Below are 18,381 nucleotides of genomic sequence, written 5' to 3'. Positions count from 1 at the left end.
GAGTTTGTCACAGGCTTGGGAGTTTCCAGCTCTGCCTCATACACTGCTGCAAATATGACAGCTAATCAACCAATGTTGACACGCCAAGGTAATAGAAATGTAAATGATCAGAACTTTCATTCCCACAGTCGGCTTTACTTTAGGAGAGGAGAGATGGATCTGCCCCATTTCATTAGCAGCAGTTCCTGAATTCATAAATATAGATGATCTGGCATGTGGATTTTTTTTAAAAAAGGAAAAAAGTTAAAAAGGTGAAAGCTCCAATTTCCCCACTTCTTTTAAAATGCAGACATCATGTGAACATGCTATAAATACACAGAATCTGGTGCCTTCAGAAACTGCAACTAGCGCCCTGTGAACCTTTTTAAAATGTGACACTATTTAGAGACAAATCTTCATTCTCAGTTTGCATAATTTCTACACTGTAACGTCTGTAATGACAGTCTCTGTAATGTGACAAGTTCAGTAGTCTGACAAATTTAAAAATTCTATGTGTGTAGGCAGACATGGGGAGAGTAAAAGAGCAGAGCAAAATAATACTGTAAAACAGTTGTCAAGAGTGCAGTTAATCCTGATTGTAATATATAGGCTAAATATATACTTCTTATACTGTAGATGTGAAATACAGTCTTTTCTTTTAGTATATTTTTTAATCTTTATTGCAACAGGGCAGTGGAGAGCTGGGAGAAAGACAAGGGAAAGACACACAGCAAATGGCCTCATGGCAGACCTGAAGCATCAGTCCTGTGGCACATGAATTGCCTGATCCACCCAGTGAGCCAAAGCTGCTTTCATGTGCACACATGATAATTGCCACTGCACAACAAAGTTGTTAACAAATGTTATTTCCTTAAATACAGCTATAATGTGTGAAAGATGTAGGTGCACAGATAAACCGCCCACAATAATGTAAGAATGTGTAAGTATCTGCTTAATTATCATTTCTACTTTCTTAATATTTCTCCTGCTCAATATGAGGCTTCAGCCCTCTGTTGCCACACTGCCACTGCATGATGGCGATGTGACTAAACAATCATGGTTTCGTGGATGCATGCACACTCAACTTATTATGGATTAGGCTGAAGATTATTCCATAATTAATCTGTAACAGCCTCCCCAAGGCTGTAACCCTGGCAGTTTTATCAAATAAAATAATTAGTGACTTGGTCAGCATAGAAATAAGCAACATCAATCATTAATAAATCACTAAAAAAAAACATGAATGTGAAGCTGTGGTTAAATTTTTTATGTATGGTCTGACATTTTAAAAACTAAATTGTTAAAAAACTATCACCACATTAACAAATTGGCTTAGTAAAATATAAATTGAAAATTGAAAAAAAAAAGAGTTTGAAATCGTTTCTCATTTTCCTCTAAAACAGCTATTATTATAAGTATAGTATAAGTACAGTATAATTTATTTCTTCTTTCCTTTAAAATCTCCAGTCTTTAACCCCGTGTTCTGATGTACCCAGTATTTTTAACTACTGGAAATTACAAACCAATTTCAGAATAAAATACATGGTAAATGTTGGGGTATTACCATAAGTCGCGTGCTGTACTATTAAGTGCCAGCGAATTTTCTTTGGCGAATAAAAATATAATTCAACTGCTTTCCAGTGTGTTTTGCAGTCTAGTTTCTTTAGTAACTACATTTCCCAGAAACGTTCGCAAGCGTTTCGAAGGCCTACGTCACGTGTGTTCCCAGTTTCCGGTTGAAGTGTAAATGGATACATGACACAGTTGTTTGGGGGGAACGCAATCTTCGGGAAAACCGTTAACGTTCACAAATTCGCCAGTGGGATTTTGACATCGTACGGGCTGACAGCTCCGTGTAGATTCGGCCGCGATGGAGGCGGTCCCCCGGATGCCGATGATCTGGCTGGATCTAAAAGAGGCTGGGGAGTTCCAGTTCAGCCCGTCCGTGAGGCAGGTGAGCTGGGTGGGGAATGGAGCAACAGGGCTGAGGTCGAAAGTCAACCAAACAAGGATTATGAACGAAGGCGTAACCTAATCGAGAGCCTAACACTAGCCACGGCTCAAAGTAACAGTTGTCGTTGCCTTCGGGGTTAAAAGAATTTTCCAGAACGGGTAGCTGGTGAGCTAGCGAAGGTCTGTTTCTGACAAACCCCTCCTGCCCACTGCCTTTGTTTGCTAACGTTAGCCAGCAGCCTGCTAGCTGAGCTAAACGCTCAAGTTGATAATTAGCCCTTAGCTAAGTGCTAACTCTGTAGGAATTAACCAGAATAATCACAGCGCGAAAGGCAAATGTACATATTTCTAAAATAACGACTCCTCCCTGCCGAGTCAGGCTGCCGATATGAGAATAATAAACAGTGATCTCACTGTCACATGCACCTGAGCGAGCGGAGCAGCTTCTCCAACAGATTTAGGAGCTATTCGAACTACCAGCTTAGCAGATGGATATATTTTGTATAACCTCCTATAAATAAATACACAGGGAAAGTTGTCACTACACCTGTGGTACTGCTTCTTACCTGAATCGTAAGGAAGCAGTGGAGCGCATGTTAAAACCAAATACAGATATTTAAAAATAGAAACAGACAAAACTATAGATGACATGAATGATAATAACATACAAAACAGGAAATGTTTCAGGTGTTTTCCTTTGGTCCTTTTAAAATACATTTTGGGAGAAAACGCTGTTTATGTGAGCATCCAAGTCAAAGCTTTGATTTCTTATTGGATGACATGGCAAACTTCATGTGGGACATCAAAACAGGACTTCACTCTTAGCTTGACAAAACGCACACAAATGCATTAGACATACTGCTTCCAAAGCTCATTTCACCTCTGATATTTACAGGAAATAAAATGCAGATCATTTGCAGTTTGTGTCATCTTTATCTGCTGACCCATTTCCTCACCTCTTACTCATGCAGATAAAAGACCTTTGTCCTTCTGACTAAATACCATAATCAGTTATGGATGGAGCAGAAAGCAAAAAAAAAAAAAAAAAAAGCACATTTGGGATCATAGCTTTACAAATACACATCAGAATGATATAAGACAATTTGGGAGACATCATGTTGATGTTCTCAAGAAAATATCACAAACTAATCTGGATCCAGATGTTCTTCTAGATCCAAGGACTCAGTTCATACGTGGTGTGGGGTACATTTTTAGACACGGTGGAGGGGTAGTCTCAGACTGTTTTTACTTATAATTCTTTTGGATAATGGATGGCACACCAAGACTTAATTTCAGCTAATTTCATGCAGCTCATCTAAGGGCAGAACATTTTCTTTAAAAAAAAAAAAAAAAAAAAGCTTAAATGAATGATTTATGAATGGTTTTATTGGCCTTGAATGCATAACCTTTAAATTCGTGGTAGTATTTTTTTAATTAAGTAAAATATGGGCAGTATCACTACATTATTATTTAAAAATGAATCTAAAATACCAACGTTTTCTCTCTTTAGCCCAAACTAATGGCAGAACAGCACATATTTGGCTTGTAGGCATAAAAACAGGACTGTGTTTGTCTTCTGGCTTTGTCATTGTGACCTTTCTGCATCCATGATTGAATTAAAACTGAAACAAAAGCACTAGTAAAAGAATGAGAACGTCTGCAGGGCTGTTTACCTCCTGACCCGACAATTAGTAGCTTAAAGCTTATTGTAGTGGCTTATCGGCACAGCGAAAGTCTTGGCAAAGCATGATGGGAACTCTTGAGAGGCTCCAAGAGTCTAAATTCTTGGTTTATACTGAAGACTAAAGATTAACATAATGATTAATGTGCTACAGTTTAAAGACATTTGAACTTTTTTTAGTTTTTTCATAAACATCTCAACACTCAGTATCAGAAATTACTAACATCAGCACCTTCATTTCATTTTGTTTTTGCCTGATTTTAAGCAGCACATTCACCTACTTGTTGCTTCTGTTTCATCCTCTCTAGTTCATCTTGAAGAACTATGGCGAGAATCCGGACAACTACAATGAACAGCTGAAGAAACTGGAGACCCTGCGGCAGGTGTGTCTCTGTCAGATCTCTGTGACTCTGACTTGTCCATCTTTGTGTTGGTTGCTGTTAAAGCTGATGATGAATGTAGTGAGTCATACTGCTCTGATCTGATTAAGAAAAATGAAGTGTTCCTAAGTTCTAGGTACAGTTCACTGGCCAGGTGTGGCTGCTGTAAATGTAAAAAAAAAAAAAAAAAATCAGGCTGAGGATGCTTTAAGTAGGCTTGATAGTAACATGTATCAAACCTAATGCTTTATGCCTTCAGACTATATACAACTATACAGTTTTATGGAAAGCTGTGTGAGATGGACCAAAACATGCTAATGGAGTTTTTTGTTTTGTCATTCATCTTTCAATACCTTCTCTTCTTTTTCCCCTCACCCACCAGCCGGTCATATCAGATTGTTTTGTTGGATGTCTCTTCCTGTTAAAGGGGAGTTCTTCCTTCACACTATCACCAAGTTCTTGCTCGTAGGGAATCTTTTGATTCTCTGCGGTTCTCTAACATTGCACAGTCTATACCGTAATACAAAGCCTCTTGAGATGACTGTGCAAATAAATTTGAATGAACTTGGTATGACATAAAATCACAACTATTTAACCTTAACTCCCAGCATCCCATCGAGATGGTAAAGGAAACCTCCATCCAGTGTGTCAACTCCAGAACTCTAACTGTTATGGGATGAGGTTAAGTTCATCGTATGCAGTATTTTTAAAAAAAAAATCTGATGCAAGTTATAAATCAAGCCAAAATGAAGCCTTTGGAAATGCTGAAAGAAAATGATAAATTTCTAGTGTTAAACACCAAAACTCACTGTTATAGAATTCACCACTGGGAGTGGTAAATGAACTGGTTCCTATAGTGCTTTTCTACTCTACCTGAGCACTCAAAGTGCGTTATACAACATGTCTCATTCACCCTTTCTCACACACACAGACACGTTCATACAAACATTTTTTTATGTGTACGTACTTTCTCAGCCCAGCTTCTAACGATAAAAGCTGGGCTGGGTCACAGTGTGTTTGCAAGAGTAACGATTTCTGGAGCTGATTAAACACAACAGAAACACACTGTTTGTGTCTGCTTCGCAGAGCGCAGTGAATGTGACGAGGGATTTCGAGGGATGCAGCACACTGAGGAAGTACTTCGGTCAGCTGCATTATCTCCAGAGCCGAGTGCCCATGGGAACGGGCCAGGAGGCTGCAGTGCCCATCTCATGGTAGTAACACACAGACATACACAGTATGGAGCATTTACACATGCCCATCCAACTGCAGTCTGTACTGCTGAACACTAGAGAATCTTATTTTAGAGTTACACTCACTGCAGTTTGCTCCAAGAGAGCAGTGTCAGCACACTGGCTTTGAGCTGAATGTTGGGATGTTTTACAAAACACAGCAGTGTCAAGTGTTTCATTCGGTTTATAGCCGTGTTCCTGAAGATCAGATTGTGTGATGAGGTGTTCCTGTTGGTATCCAATGGGCCCAGGGTGACACTGTACATTCTTGACTGATATTAACCTTTTGGCATGTTTTGATTGAGCAGTTTCCTGATTCAAGATGATTTCCTCCTATGGGAGACCATAAAGTAAACTTAATGTCAACCTTACACTAAAAAACAAATCATGCTCTCATACTCCTATCATGTGAATGATAGCTGCCCCCATGTTGTGCTATATGTGCTATGTACTGCATGTGTGATGGGTTAGCTACAGAGACTGAATTTCACTGCATGTATGTGTATGTGACCTCCTTCTGTTCTTCTCTTCAGTATCATTCTAATACTGTGGTTTAGAAAACTAATAATAAATGATACTGTTCAGACATTTACTTTCTGTAATATATGCTTTTTTAAAAAATGCTTTTTCTCTGGATAACAGGACTGAAATTTTCTCTGGAAAAACAGTCACTCATGATGACATCAGCTATGAGCAAGCCTGCATCCTCTACAATCTGGGTGAGTCACTTACAGCAGATAATAGTAATAAAGTATAATGGTTCAAAACTACTGAACATGTCATTCTTTAAAAAAAAAGTATGGGGTAAATATATGCTATCTTAATAATGTATGCTTGACTCAAACACAGTCACTTTTTATTCACAGTGCTACAGCACAGATTTCCCCTTTTAAAGGAATAGTCTTATTTTTACATGAAACCCGTCAGCACCTCAGTACCATATTGAATATACAAAAGGGGCTTGCCACTGTTGGGTGTGCATGCTAACATGACATGTAAAGGAAAGCAAATACTCACTTCCTGTACCGAAAACTGCAGAGAATTCAGATCATTTGCAGCTTGTATGCAAAGTATTTACTGAATGTGAACAGCAAAACTGGCAAATTCCTCCAAACCTGTCTGTGGATTGTCTGCAGGGGCATTGCACTCCATGTTGGGAGCCATGGATAACAGGGTATCTGAGGAGGTAACACACACACACACACACACACTGTAATGGAGTAATCATGTTTGTGTGTGCATGCACAGTCCCATTGACTCTCTCTGCTTTGTTTCTAGGGGATGAAGGTGTCATGCACTCACTTCCAGTGCTCAGCAGGGGCCTTCTCCTACCTGAGAGACCATTTCAGCCACAACTTCAGTGTGGATATGAGCCACCAGATTCTGAACCTCAACATCAACCTTATGCTGGTAGGTCATACACCCACATGTGTAGGCATGCATTAAAAAAAAAACACACAGAAAAGAAGTGTGTGTCATTAACCTGCATCTCTGTCCCAGGGCCAGGCTCAGGAGTGTCTTCTGGAGAAGTCCATGTTGGACAACAGGAAGAGTTTCCTAGTTGCCCGCATCAGTGCTCAGGTTGACTTCTTACCATTAAATCGTATGTAGTCATTTATTTAAATATTAAATGCTAATAACTGTGGCTCTTTTTGCAGGTGGTGGATTACTACAAAGAGGCCTGCAGGGCTCTGGAGAATTCCGAGACAGCCTCCATGCTGGGAAAAATCCAGAAAGACTGGAAGAAACTGGTTCAGATGAAGATTTACTACTTTGCTGCTATCGCACATGTGAGTGTTTAAAGGAAGAAAGCAGTTGTTTGTATGTGGTAATCCACTGCATGTTGGCACTTGATTACCTTGGAGTTTGGTGTCAGTCATTCTTTTTTCCCTCAACAGCTTCATATGGGAAAACAGGCAGAGGAGCAGCAGAAGTTTGGAGAACGGGTACGGCCAAAAATCAGATCCATAATTTTATTTTCCACTGTCAGTGGAGGAGGTAGATACTTTGGCTGTATGCCAAAGTATCCTTGGACAAGATACTGAACCCCAAGTTGCTCTCTGATGCAACCGTTGGAGTATGAATGTGTATGAATGTTAGACAGAAAACACTTAGCTGTAGGAGGAAGCGCTTGTATGAATGTGTGAACGAGGCATGTTGTATAAAGCACTTTGAGTGCTCAACGTAGAGTCCAAAAGCGCTGTGTAAGAACCAGTCCATTTACCATTTAACAGGATTAAACTTCCCCTCAAGAGCAACTATGGTAGTGTTGATATATTTTTGAAATGTACTCATTTTCAAATGTTATCAATATATTTACCTATATAACAGTTCAGCTGAAATCTCCACAAACATTTTTTAGCTAGAATAGAAATAGCATTTTTGTCTTCTAATACGTGTGCTCAAGGCAGTAGTAGATCTATTGCCTTGAGTACAAGTCCGGTGTGGTCTAACCTTGGAAGCTAAGCCGGGTTGACCTGGTTAGTACATGGATGGGAGCCCAGCTGGTGCTTCAGTGGTTAGCAATGTTGCCTCAAAGCAAGAAGTTTCTAGGTTCAGATCGAGCAGGGCCTCTCTGTGGGGTGTTGTCATGTTCTCCCTTCTGAGCACTGTGGCTTCCTCCTGTAGTTCAAAAATTCTGCCTTACTGGAGCCACCAGACACTAGTGACGTGCCTTTCTTGACATCAAGGAAAAAAGTAACCATTTCCTCACGAAAAATAACTTCAAATTAATTTTAGGGCTTTCTGAAAAGTTGCATTCAGATAATTTATTTTAAGCCATAACAAACATGAAAAATAAAAGAAGATTTTTTTCAGTAGTTATACCAGTTTGCTGGTTAGCTTTGTTATAGTAGTTATGGTTACTTTTCCATGCGTTAAGTGTCCTCTTTTTTTTTTCCACAGTTGGCTTATCTGCAGAGCTCCTTGGACAAACTCAGTGAAGCCATAAAGCTAGCCAAGGTAAACTCTTTCCCTCTACCTTCCGAGCAATGCATGCTAAAATCATTTTAGTTTAACTGGAGCCTTTCTTGAGCTGTTTTCACAATTGAACTTCATACATTGTCGGCATAATCAAGACAGGACGTTCTCTGAAGTTGTCACACATGCAGCACACGGCAGTAGACGGTTTGCTTCAGATGCCTCTCAGTACTGGAAATACACTGCGTGGTTAGGCGGGGTTGCTGCATGAGTAGATCATGCAAAAGGCAGGAAACAAGATGCCCACTCACTCGTTCCACGTTCTCCATAGCAGACTGTGTAACATGGAGCTACCAGGTTAAAGACTGCTAATCTCTGATCCGACTGAGTCAGACATTTGCATACTTGCACCTATGCTGTGTAGTATTTACAGTAGTTCGGGCTGCAGTGCATGTGTGGGGGGAAAAATAGCCTTTAATGTTTGTGTTCTTACTGTTAATGAAACTGAACTGTCCTCCCTCGTTTTACAACTAGGGTCAACCTGACAGTGTGCAAGAGGCCCTGAGGTTCACCATGGATGTTATCGGTGGAAAGTGAGCGAAAAGTCTTAATTAACAGTTGCAGTATTTTCATGATGATTCGGTGGTTTTTGAGCTTGTTTTTCTTTGAACCTGCAGGTTTAATTCTGCCAAAAAGGACAACGATTTCATTTATCATGAGACCGTTCCTTCTCTGGAGACTCTAGCCTCTGTCAAAGGTAACAGGGAGCCTCAGCATGTTTCCGCACTCAGTTAGTACATGCAAAGCAGGTTTTGCATGTAGGGTGTTCCAAGTATGTATACGTGCAAAGTGTATGAATAGCATGTTGTGTGCCTTGCCCATGTTTTGCCCATCCAAAATTAATGCGCAGTCAAAGCTCATGTTTGCCAGTTTTTATACTTCAGTGTAAAGACTGAAAATTTGACAATCATTTATTCTAGATTTGGTCTTTTTTTGAGACGTGTGCCATCAATTTGTTTAATTCAATTCAGTTTTATTTATATAGCGCCAATTGTACGGTCTTTACCCTACAATATTAGAACGAAACCCCAACAGTCAGATGAACACCCTGTGAGCGAGCACGTGACAACAGTGGGAAGGTTCTAGGAGGAAACCTCTGGCAGAACCAGCCGTACTCCGTCACCGGGTGGGGGCGAGGGGAAAGAAAAGAGAGCAGAGAGAGAGTCGGGTCAAAAGGCTCTCTAAGAAAGAGAGAAGCAGAGTTAAATAATTACTAATGATTAAATGCAATAAAGCAATGTTTTGATATCTGAGGACAGAATATGATTGCTGCTTTTTTTTTGGCAGGTTACTTGTTTGGTGCAGAAAATTAAGTTTCCCATAATAAAAGTTGATTTATTCAATTAAGTTTTTCTGCCTATGAATCCAAATCCCAAAGTTATTAACTGTATCATAATACTGCAAACATTGGCAAATATCCAAATTCGAGATGCTGTTACGACTGAATGAATCTCATGATTTTTTTTTTTTAAATTTACTAAAGAGAAACCTGTTTGAATAATCTGTTCAGACTTTTGCATGAATAATTTAATATTATAAAGCGGCCCCACGTTCAGGGTGCTGAATGCATTTAATTACATGCTCATCTGTGTTATTACATAAACAGTTTTGTGTCTTTCTAGGTGCTCCGCTGGTGAAAGCTCTGCCGGTCAATCCCACTGACCCGACTGTCACTGGACCGGACCTTTTTGCCAAATTGGTGCCCATGGCTGCCCACGAAGCCTCTTCTTTGTACAGGTAGGCCCTCTCAGCGGATAAGTTCATGTTAGAAATGTGAAAATAACATCTCGAGTCAGATTTTTTTTCATATTATTCGTGTTTGTTTTTATAACTCGTGTTTGTTTGTTTCAGTGAGGAGAAGGCCAAGCTGCTGAGGGACATCATGGCCAAGATTGAAAGCAAGAATGAAACACTAGAGTGAGTGTGATATGTCATTAATTTTGCATTCAAATGGTGAGTGAACTCAGACTTAATCAATAAGAAACAATCTTGGTACAGCAGAACTTTTAATTGATTCCCAGAATAAATGCTAAAGTTACTTCAAAGACTAGAGTTTTGTTTTAAAGATTCTGTTGCAGTATTTGGTGACTGCTCGTGCCTCCTCCTGCAGGCAGTTTATGGATTCTCTTGGCTTGGAGCCAGAGTCTGTAGACAACCTTGACATGTACAACCACATCCCTCCAGTCCTGATGGAGAAGTGCGCCGCTCTCAGCGTCCGGCCTGACACCGTCAAGAGCCTCATACAGTCCATGCAGGGTTAGTGCCACAAGCAAACACAGCAGACCTAACGTCTGCAGTTATTGTGTTTTATTGCAAGAAGGCAGATGTTACACAGTGAAGAAATGATACCCCCAAACTTCAACAGTTGGAGCTTGGTTTTCTCAGCAGTAGCAGCTGTTGCTCAACAATTTAATTAAGCTCACTTCTTGATTTAGAAAAGCTGCATTTTTATAATAGAGAAAATTCAATAACAAGTAGGTCTTCTGCAGAAAAACTGCAAGATTGTTGACATTGATCATTATTATTGGCTGTATTACATTTAATGTCAGTGATAATTTGTGGCTGCTGTACAGTGCTCTCCGGCGTCTTTACCGATGTGGAGTCGTCACTGAAAGAAATCAGAGATGTGCTAGAGGTGGATGAAGCAGGTGAGCGAGCCCTCCAGGAGGTCGGTGGTGCTGCTGCGGGCGAGGTGCACCCAGCTGCCCAGAGCCAGGCTCTGGCTGAGCTCCGCAGAGACCTTGAGAAGTACATGGAGGCTCACGAAAAGGCCAGTTTCACCAACACGGAGCTCCACCGGGCCATGAACCTGCACATCAGCAATCTGCGTCTGTTGGGGGGGCCACTGGAGAGTCTGAGAGAGGCCCTGCCACGGCCCCAGCTGAGTGAAGGTGAGGGCATTTTTATAATGAGGGGTTGCTTGTAATTTAGCAAGGTTTATTAGAGTAGATGAAAGTTATCAAGATTATTTAAAGTCCCCAAATATTTTCTGCTCTTCAGAGTTAAAGGTTTTTACAATTTCCATGAAAGTGAAGCACAGTGGCATATTACAGTTTATTGCCCAGCCCTGGCTGCAGCCCTACAATAAAGAATAATAGAAAAACTTATGGCCATGCTTTTAGGTTCACTGGCAAAACCTGGTATATGTTTTGGTATTTTTTATAAAAGCAACATATTTAAAAAAAAAAAAAAAAGTTAATATCTCACGCAGGAGACCATTGTACATATTTCTACACATTACGTATTTGATATTTAAAATGAATTGAACTGTGGGGGGTGCAGTTTTTTTACTAATTTGGAGATAGTTCCATTTTCTTTTTAAATGGGGTTGCGTGAAGCAGTGAGCTACAGTCAGTAGATGGCAGTAGACGCACCTCCACGCAGACATCACTGGCAGGCACAGAAAACCGTGTACTGCTGCGGATGGTCAAACCAATACAGGCTTACATTTATGATGTATTTAAATTGCATACATGAATTGAAAACTTTAAAACCTATGAGGAAGAAAAAAGGACTTTTACATTAGTAACAAATGTAGCTGCCTTTTTCTTTAGTTGGTCGACTGATCGGTGAACTAAAGGCTTTGAGCACAAATTCTTTGGCTTTTAACGGCTCAAGCTCTGAATATGATTTTGTTTGAATTGTGACTGTAAGCGACTGTGCCTGTGTGTATGCAGAGGAAGTAGCAGGTCTGCAGTGCATGAAGCGGATCCTGGGAAAGGTGCAGGAGATGAGGGAACAGAGAAGCTCTTTGGAGAAACAGCTCCGTGACCTCGTCCAGCAGGATGACATCACCTCCACCCTGGTCACCACAGACAGAGCTGACATGAAGGTATTTGGCAAAAGCCCATTTGTAAACATGATGCATTGTTACTTGAAAGCATATCAGAAAAATGAAATTAAAATAATTTGCTGTTTGGTGTTGTGAGAGACCTTTGACAACTTGTGTCCCTCCAGCGCATATTTGAGGAGCAGCTGAAGAAGTACGAACAAGTGAAGGTGTATATCGACCAGAACCTCGCAGCGCAGGAAAACATCTTAAAGGCCTTGACTGAGGCCAATGTTCAGTACGCTTCTGTTCGGAAAAGCCTGAGCCAGACTGAGCAGCAGTGGAACAGCACTATCCAGGGACTGGTGGGTTCATATGAAGCCTACGAAGACCTGATGAAGAAATCGCAGGAGGGAAAAGAGTTCTACGATGACTTGGAGGCCAAAGCGTCACGTCTGCTGGAGAGAGCAAAGGCCCTGTGTCAGACCAGGGCAGAGGAAAGGAAGCCCATACTGGAAAAGTAAGAAAGACATAAAAATATATATATATATATATATATATATATATATATATATATATATATATATATATATATATATATATATATATATATATATATATATATTTTTTTTTTTTTAACTTTTTGTGTGCTTTAAGTAAAGTACAACAAACCTGTTTTTGCTGTTAGAATAATTCAGTGCAACCAAAGTCATGTCTTCAGCTGTAGGTGAATTGCCTAATTCAGAACTTCTTAAAAGGATTCTTTAATATTAGCTTAGTCTGATATTTTGTCTTTGGGACAAACAGTCTGCAGAACTTAATGACTGCATTTCCCTTCCTCAGAGAGACCCAGAAAAAGCCACCAGCAAGGCCTACGGCAGCTAAGCCGTCCCTTATGCCAAAGGATATTGACCCTTCTAGCCTAGAGGACCCAGAGCTAGCCCAGATCAATGCGGCCATCTTGGCCTTGGGGGGTGACCTGCCTGAGGACCTCCGCAGCCTGCCTCCTGACATTCCTTCCCTTCCTACCACTGCAGCACATCTGCCTGGTCGTGACGCCTTCATGCAGCCTGGTGCTAAGCTGGGTGGCACCTCTCTGCCTTGGCCGGCTGCTCCAGCTGCTGGTCTGCCACGCTTCCCTGCTAACCTGCCACCTCCAGAACTCCTGGCACGGATTGCTCAGTTTCCTACTGCAGGGGCTCTTGCAACACAGGGACCCGTGCCACGTGGGCCTCTGCCGCAGATGACTCCACAGAGGCCTCCTCAAATGCCAACCCAAGCAGTTCTCCCCGGGTATCGGCCTCCACCTCCTCAAGCTCCCCAACCTGGCCAGGTTGCCCCTGCCCCTGTTCGGCCTTCGACCACCACGGTGGACAGCATTCAGGCACCTATTCCTAGCTACACTCCCACACCACACCACCCTGTCCCACCTGCGGCCTCAACTGGTTACACTGTGCCCCCACAGATAGGGGCATACCCCCAGTTTGTGCCCCAACCAGCGGTTCCCATTCAGGGTGTAGGCCAGAGACCCCAGTTTCAACAACAGAAGCATCCACAGCAGTACCCCCAGCCCATTGGACAACTCCCTCAGGGCTACCAGCCTGGACCAAGGGCTATTCCTGGCCCTCACCCTCCTCTTCAAACCCAACAAACCTACCCACATCCATATATGCCCCAACAGCCTGGTGTTCCTCCCCAGTACCAGCAGGCATTTCCAGGTCAGCTACAGCCTCATCAGCAAAATGGCTTTCAGCCTCAAATATCGCAAGGCTACCAGACTCCACAGGGTTATGTGCCCCAACAGCACCCTCAAATGATACCAGGCTCCATTCCAAGGCCTCCTCAGAGTGCACACCCACCAACACCCCCATCTTCCCAACCAGCGCCCCCTGTATCTCAACCTTGCCCACCCCATCCCAACCAGCAGATGCCCCAAGCACTCCCTCACCAACACATGCTACCACAACAGCAACAAGTCTCAATGCCCCCTGGTGCTCAGCAGATACCGTCACGCCCACAGATACAGATACCAGGTGGTCCCAGAGCACAGATGCCCCCCACAAGTCAGACAATGCCTCCAGTCTCACAGAACTTCATGCCGCCCACTAGCCAGCCCATTCACCCTACAATGCACCCACAGATGCCTCCTGCTTCACAGCCCCATATGGTTCCTGGCCCTCAGAGCCAATTGCCAAGGGGGCCTATGGCTCAAATGCCCTCCAGTACACTACTACCACAGCACCACCCTCACCCTGGACAGCCTCCCATGCCAAATATGCCCCAGCAACCCATGCGGATGCCCAACCAACCTCAGCTCCCTCATCCTGGGGGGGTGTGCTACCCTGGAGTGGCTCCAGTGATGCCTCAGCAGCCTCTGGCACCACAGCCTGCTGCTCCACAACAACCTCAGGCTCCTCTTTCTATGACCCATCCACAACCTTCAGCCATGTATCCTCCAGCTCCAGGACCTAACGTACCTTCAAGTGCCCCACAGCAACCCACTGCTATAGGCCCGCATGGTATACACGCCCCCCCTACTCAGCACATGATTCAGCCCACTCCAGGAGGCCCTACAGCATCACAGCCACCCAACAGTATCCCACCTTCCCCTTCCCCCTCCCCCTCCCCAGCTCCTTCTCCAGGTCCATCTTCTTTGGGTCTGAACCCCCAGCAGAGGCCCACTCCAACACCCACTCCTGGAGGCACAGCACCACCAACTCTTCCTTCTCCCTCCGCTGTTTCTCCCTCCACTTCACTGTTTGAACGACAGAATTCAAGCACAGATGACCTTCTGTCGTCTAGTCCAGAGAGCCAGCCTGGAGGCACCAAGGCCCCTACTAATGTTCTCCAACCCACCAAAGCTGATCCTCAGGATGGGGAGCGTAGAAAGAAGAGCTCCCAGGGAGTTCTCCTGATCCAGGGTGACCCATACCAAGCCCCAGAGCGTGTCGCCCGCCTTCACAGTGAACTAGAACGTTACAGAGCTCAAGTAGATTCCCTGGAGCACCCCACGGAGAATGAAGGGGGGCTTTCTGTGCTGGATGCCCGCTGGAAAGAGCTACAGGACCAGCAGGAAAAAGATGCTCGCCAGCTTTCCATTGCTATTGCCCGCTGCTACACCATGAAGAACCGTCATCAAGATGTCATGCCGTATGACATCAACCGTGTGGTGCTACAGTCAGGGAAAGATGACTACATTAACGCTAGCTACGTGGAAGACCTGTCACCATACTGCCCACGCCTTATTGCCACGCAGGCTCCACTCACCGGCACAGCAGCAGACTTCTGGCTGATGGTGTACGAGCAGAAGGTGTCACTGATTGTGATGCTGGTTTCAGAGCAGGAGCTGGAAAAGGTACAGGTTCTTTTGCAGTTATATAGTTTGTATATTAATATTTAAGTATAGCACGAAAAAATATGTTTTATAAGAAAATGTAAAGTTTTACGGAATTTATTTTTGAACTAATAGATTTCTTAGATGCACTTTATTTGTTGTTTGTGCTTCCAATTTCTCACAGGGAAAAGTTTTGCGCTACTTCCCAACGGAGCGCGGCCAGCCACTCTCTCAGGGACCAATAACACTCAGCCTAACAACACAGAAGATGACACCAACGCACGTGGAGCGCATGATCAGTCTGCAGTACCGTGACCAAAGCCTAAAGCGCACTGTTGTGCATCTCCAGTTTACTTCCTGGCCAGAGCTGTAAGTCATCTCTTTATATTAAATACTGTACATAAAGACTTGCAGAAGGGATTTATTAGGAAATCTAGGAATGCCATTTAAATGCATCTCAACCTGAGGAATCATTATTTCTTCATATTCCATTAGGGGTCTTCCTGACAGCAAGAGCAATCTGCTGCGATTCATCCAAGAGGTCCATGGACATTACTTCCACCAGAGGCCCTTACACACTCCTGTTGTAGTGCACTGCAGGTGAGAGTATTTCTGTGACTGTCCTTTCCATTTATGTACAGACAAGTCCAACAGTGTGAATTTCTTAAATATGCACCTTTATCCCCCTATTAAATGATCACATTTTGGCCCTCTGGATCACAACCTTGAAGTGTAGACAGCACATAGCAAACTTACTTTTCTTGCTTCCTGCTGATATAAGACGCAACCTGTCAGTTTTGTTCCTGATTATTCACTTCAGCACCTCTGTTGTTGCTAATCAGCCTGTACACTTTCTGTCTCAGCTCGGGTGTTGGACGCACTGGCGCCTTCTGTCTGCTTTATGCAGCTCTGCAGGAGCTGGAGGCAGGAAATGGGATCCCGGACCTTCCACTGCTGGTGAAGAAGATGAGACAGCAGAGGAAGAATATGCTACAGGAGAAGGTGAGAGAGGCCCAGAAACCTGGTGTTGCGCTTGGGGTTGATATTTGACTTATTTTATAGCGGCACATATAGATGATAGGAAACTGAACAATCAGTTTTTGCAAGTTTTCACAAAGTGAAGCATTAATAGTACACGCTTAATATTATCTTTTGGGTTTGTCTGCAGCTCCACCTGAAGTTCTGCTACGAGGCTGTGTTGAAGCACGCCGAGCAGGTTCTTCAGCGCCACGGCATCACGACCGCCACCTGCAGCAAGAACACCAACTCTGCAGCCACAAAGGTTCGACACGCTTCTTAAACTGTGCATTCGAATAGCTCTGGAGGTTTGGATTCACCAGCCTCAGTGACCAGTTTGAAAACTGACTCGGAGTCTGATCCGCTTTGCCCAGCAAACATCGTTGACAGAGCATCTGACTGAATCACTGCTGTACATGGAAGCAGTGAACACTGATCTGCTGTAGTTGAGGACTACAGCAGATCAGTGATTTTTGTAAAATCTATGAAATGATAGTAGGTGAAAGAGTATGTTTGAAACTTTATAATACAAAAGAAACAAACCAACATTTCAGAATCTGGTACTAGTAAATCTTAAATACTTTTTACTTGTCCAGTGAGTTTTTTTATTTTCTTTATTTATAGTAGCACACAAAGTAGAATAAAGAGGAAAATGGGTGTTGCTGTTGCAGGGTGTGATCAGTAATCCTTTTATAAACCATAGCTACGTGGTTTGCAGATTACTGACATGTCAAATAGATATTACACATTTACTGGAGGTGTTTTTTTGTTTTTTCAGCACTGTGAGCCATGCAGACAAAACTTCATTCACTTCCATTTTACATTTCTAGAGATGGACATCTGAGCTGGTTCTCAAAACAAATTCAGAACTTTAGGAATGTCCCTCTGTACCAACTCAGATTTAATTGTGAAACTTTCATCTGACTTTAACCCTGTAATTATTTACATTTTTACACCTGTGATTGTTCCAAAGATCTGATCTGAGTTCTGATCAGAAGAGGCACTCCTAATTTCAGTAGGACTGTTGCAGCTGTAGATGTAATTATGTTGCTTTCTCTGTATTACCACTTTAATTTTTTATTTCCGAACCCTCTCTCTAAAGCCTTACTCGAGACAGGAATCTCAGCAGGATATCATCCTTGGTGGTGACATGCCCATAAGCTCCATCCAGGCCACCATTGCCAAACTCAGCATCCGGCCACCCAGTACCACAGACGCAGCCATGGAGGCTGAGGAGCAGCTCGGCCCTATCTTACCTGCTCTCGACTCGCTGGGGAACATCCAGCAGTTCCAGAATGCTTGTCCTGCCACAGATCCACAGCCCCCATCCTCCTTCAGCCCGCCTTTCATTTCCCCCACTGCCTCTCCTCCACCACCCAATGGGCTTGATGCCATTTCCCCTTCTTCTCCGCCAGCACCCAACCATCAGCTGGTCCCAGAGGCTCCGCCCAGTGTACCTCCTATTACTTGTGCACCAGTTCCTTCATCTCTAGAGTTTCTGGCCTCGCTGACACCCGAGGCCTTCTCCATGGACGGGGTGGGTCGAGGGAAGCAGCGGGTGACCAAGCAGAGCTTCCTGCAGCCGGCAGAAGGTCAGGGTCTCCATGGAACTCGAGGGGACGAAGGTGATGACCCACTCAGCAGCTTGGATCCCCTCTGGAGCCTCAATAAGCGCTGAGACGAATACACAGATTGCTGCCTTTCACCCACTTTACCACCAGGCGTCAGTGAAGGCCTGAAGCTCTTTCTAATCCTGCTTTAAAAAAAAATAGAAGTGTCTCAGACATATTATAGCGGTGTTGATTACCAAGATGTGCCTAGCGGCAGACAGTAGGGGATCATTATTGAAGACTGAAGGGTGTACTTGCACTGCTTGGGGGGGTGATGCCAGAAACAAAACACACTTGCTTCTCCTTCCATCACTGATGGCTTCTGGGACCAGAACACTATGCACTCGTGGGTATTCCTTCATTCTTTGTCGCTCTTTGCTGCTTTTCTTTGTGTGTGTGGTGGATGGAAACACATCTGCTCTTCCAGCGCCAAACTTGGCTTCCCCC

The 18,381-nt window shown here is 43.4% G+C and overlaps 1 protein-coding gene across 1 annotated transcript; it reads left to right on the top strand.

Moving 5' to 3' along the window:
- The first annotated feature begins 1,704 nt into the window (after nucleotides 1-1,704).
- On the top strand, nucleotides 1,705-18,349 carry ptpn23a (protein tyrosine phosphatase, non-receptor type 23, a). Its single transcript, XM_030748883.1, has 24 exons — nucleotides 1,705-1,933; nucleotides 3,922-3,996; nucleotides 5,080-5,207; nucleotides 5,868-5,944; nucleotides 6,362-6,411; nucleotides 6,504-6,635; nucleotides 6,726-6,806; nucleotides 6,884-7,015; nucleotides 7,124-7,171; nucleotides 8,130-8,186; nucleotides 8,679-8,737; nucleotides 8,822-8,901; nucleotides 9,827-9,941; nucleotides 10,056-10,121; nucleotides 10,315-10,460; nucleotides 10,778-11,095; nucleotides 11,882-12,036; nucleotides 12,162-12,493; nucleotides 12,817-15,328; nucleotides 15,492-15,676; nucleotides 15,803-15,907; nucleotides 16,171-16,309; nucleotides 16,476-16,589; nucleotides 17,427-18,349. Exons 1-24 carry the CDS (start codon nucleotides 1,850-1,852, stop codon nucleotides 18,000-18,002), a joined length of 5,766 nt encoding a protein of 1,921 aa, XP_030604743.1. The 5' UTR covers nucleotides 1,705-1,849; the 3' UTR covers nucleotides 18,003-18,349.
- Nucleotides 18,350-18,381: the final 32 nt, after the last annotated feature.

Source organism: Archocentrus centrarchus, chromosome 16 (assembly GCF_007364275.1).
Source record: "Archocentrus centrarchus isolate MPI-CPG fArcCen1 chromosome 16, fArcCen1, whole genome shotgun sequence".
Lineage (NCBI taxonomy): Eukaryota > Metazoa > Chordata > Actinopteri > Cichliformes > Cichlidae > Archocentrus > Archocentrus centrarchus.
This window is presented reverse-complemented; position numbering and strand designations above follow the sequence as displayed.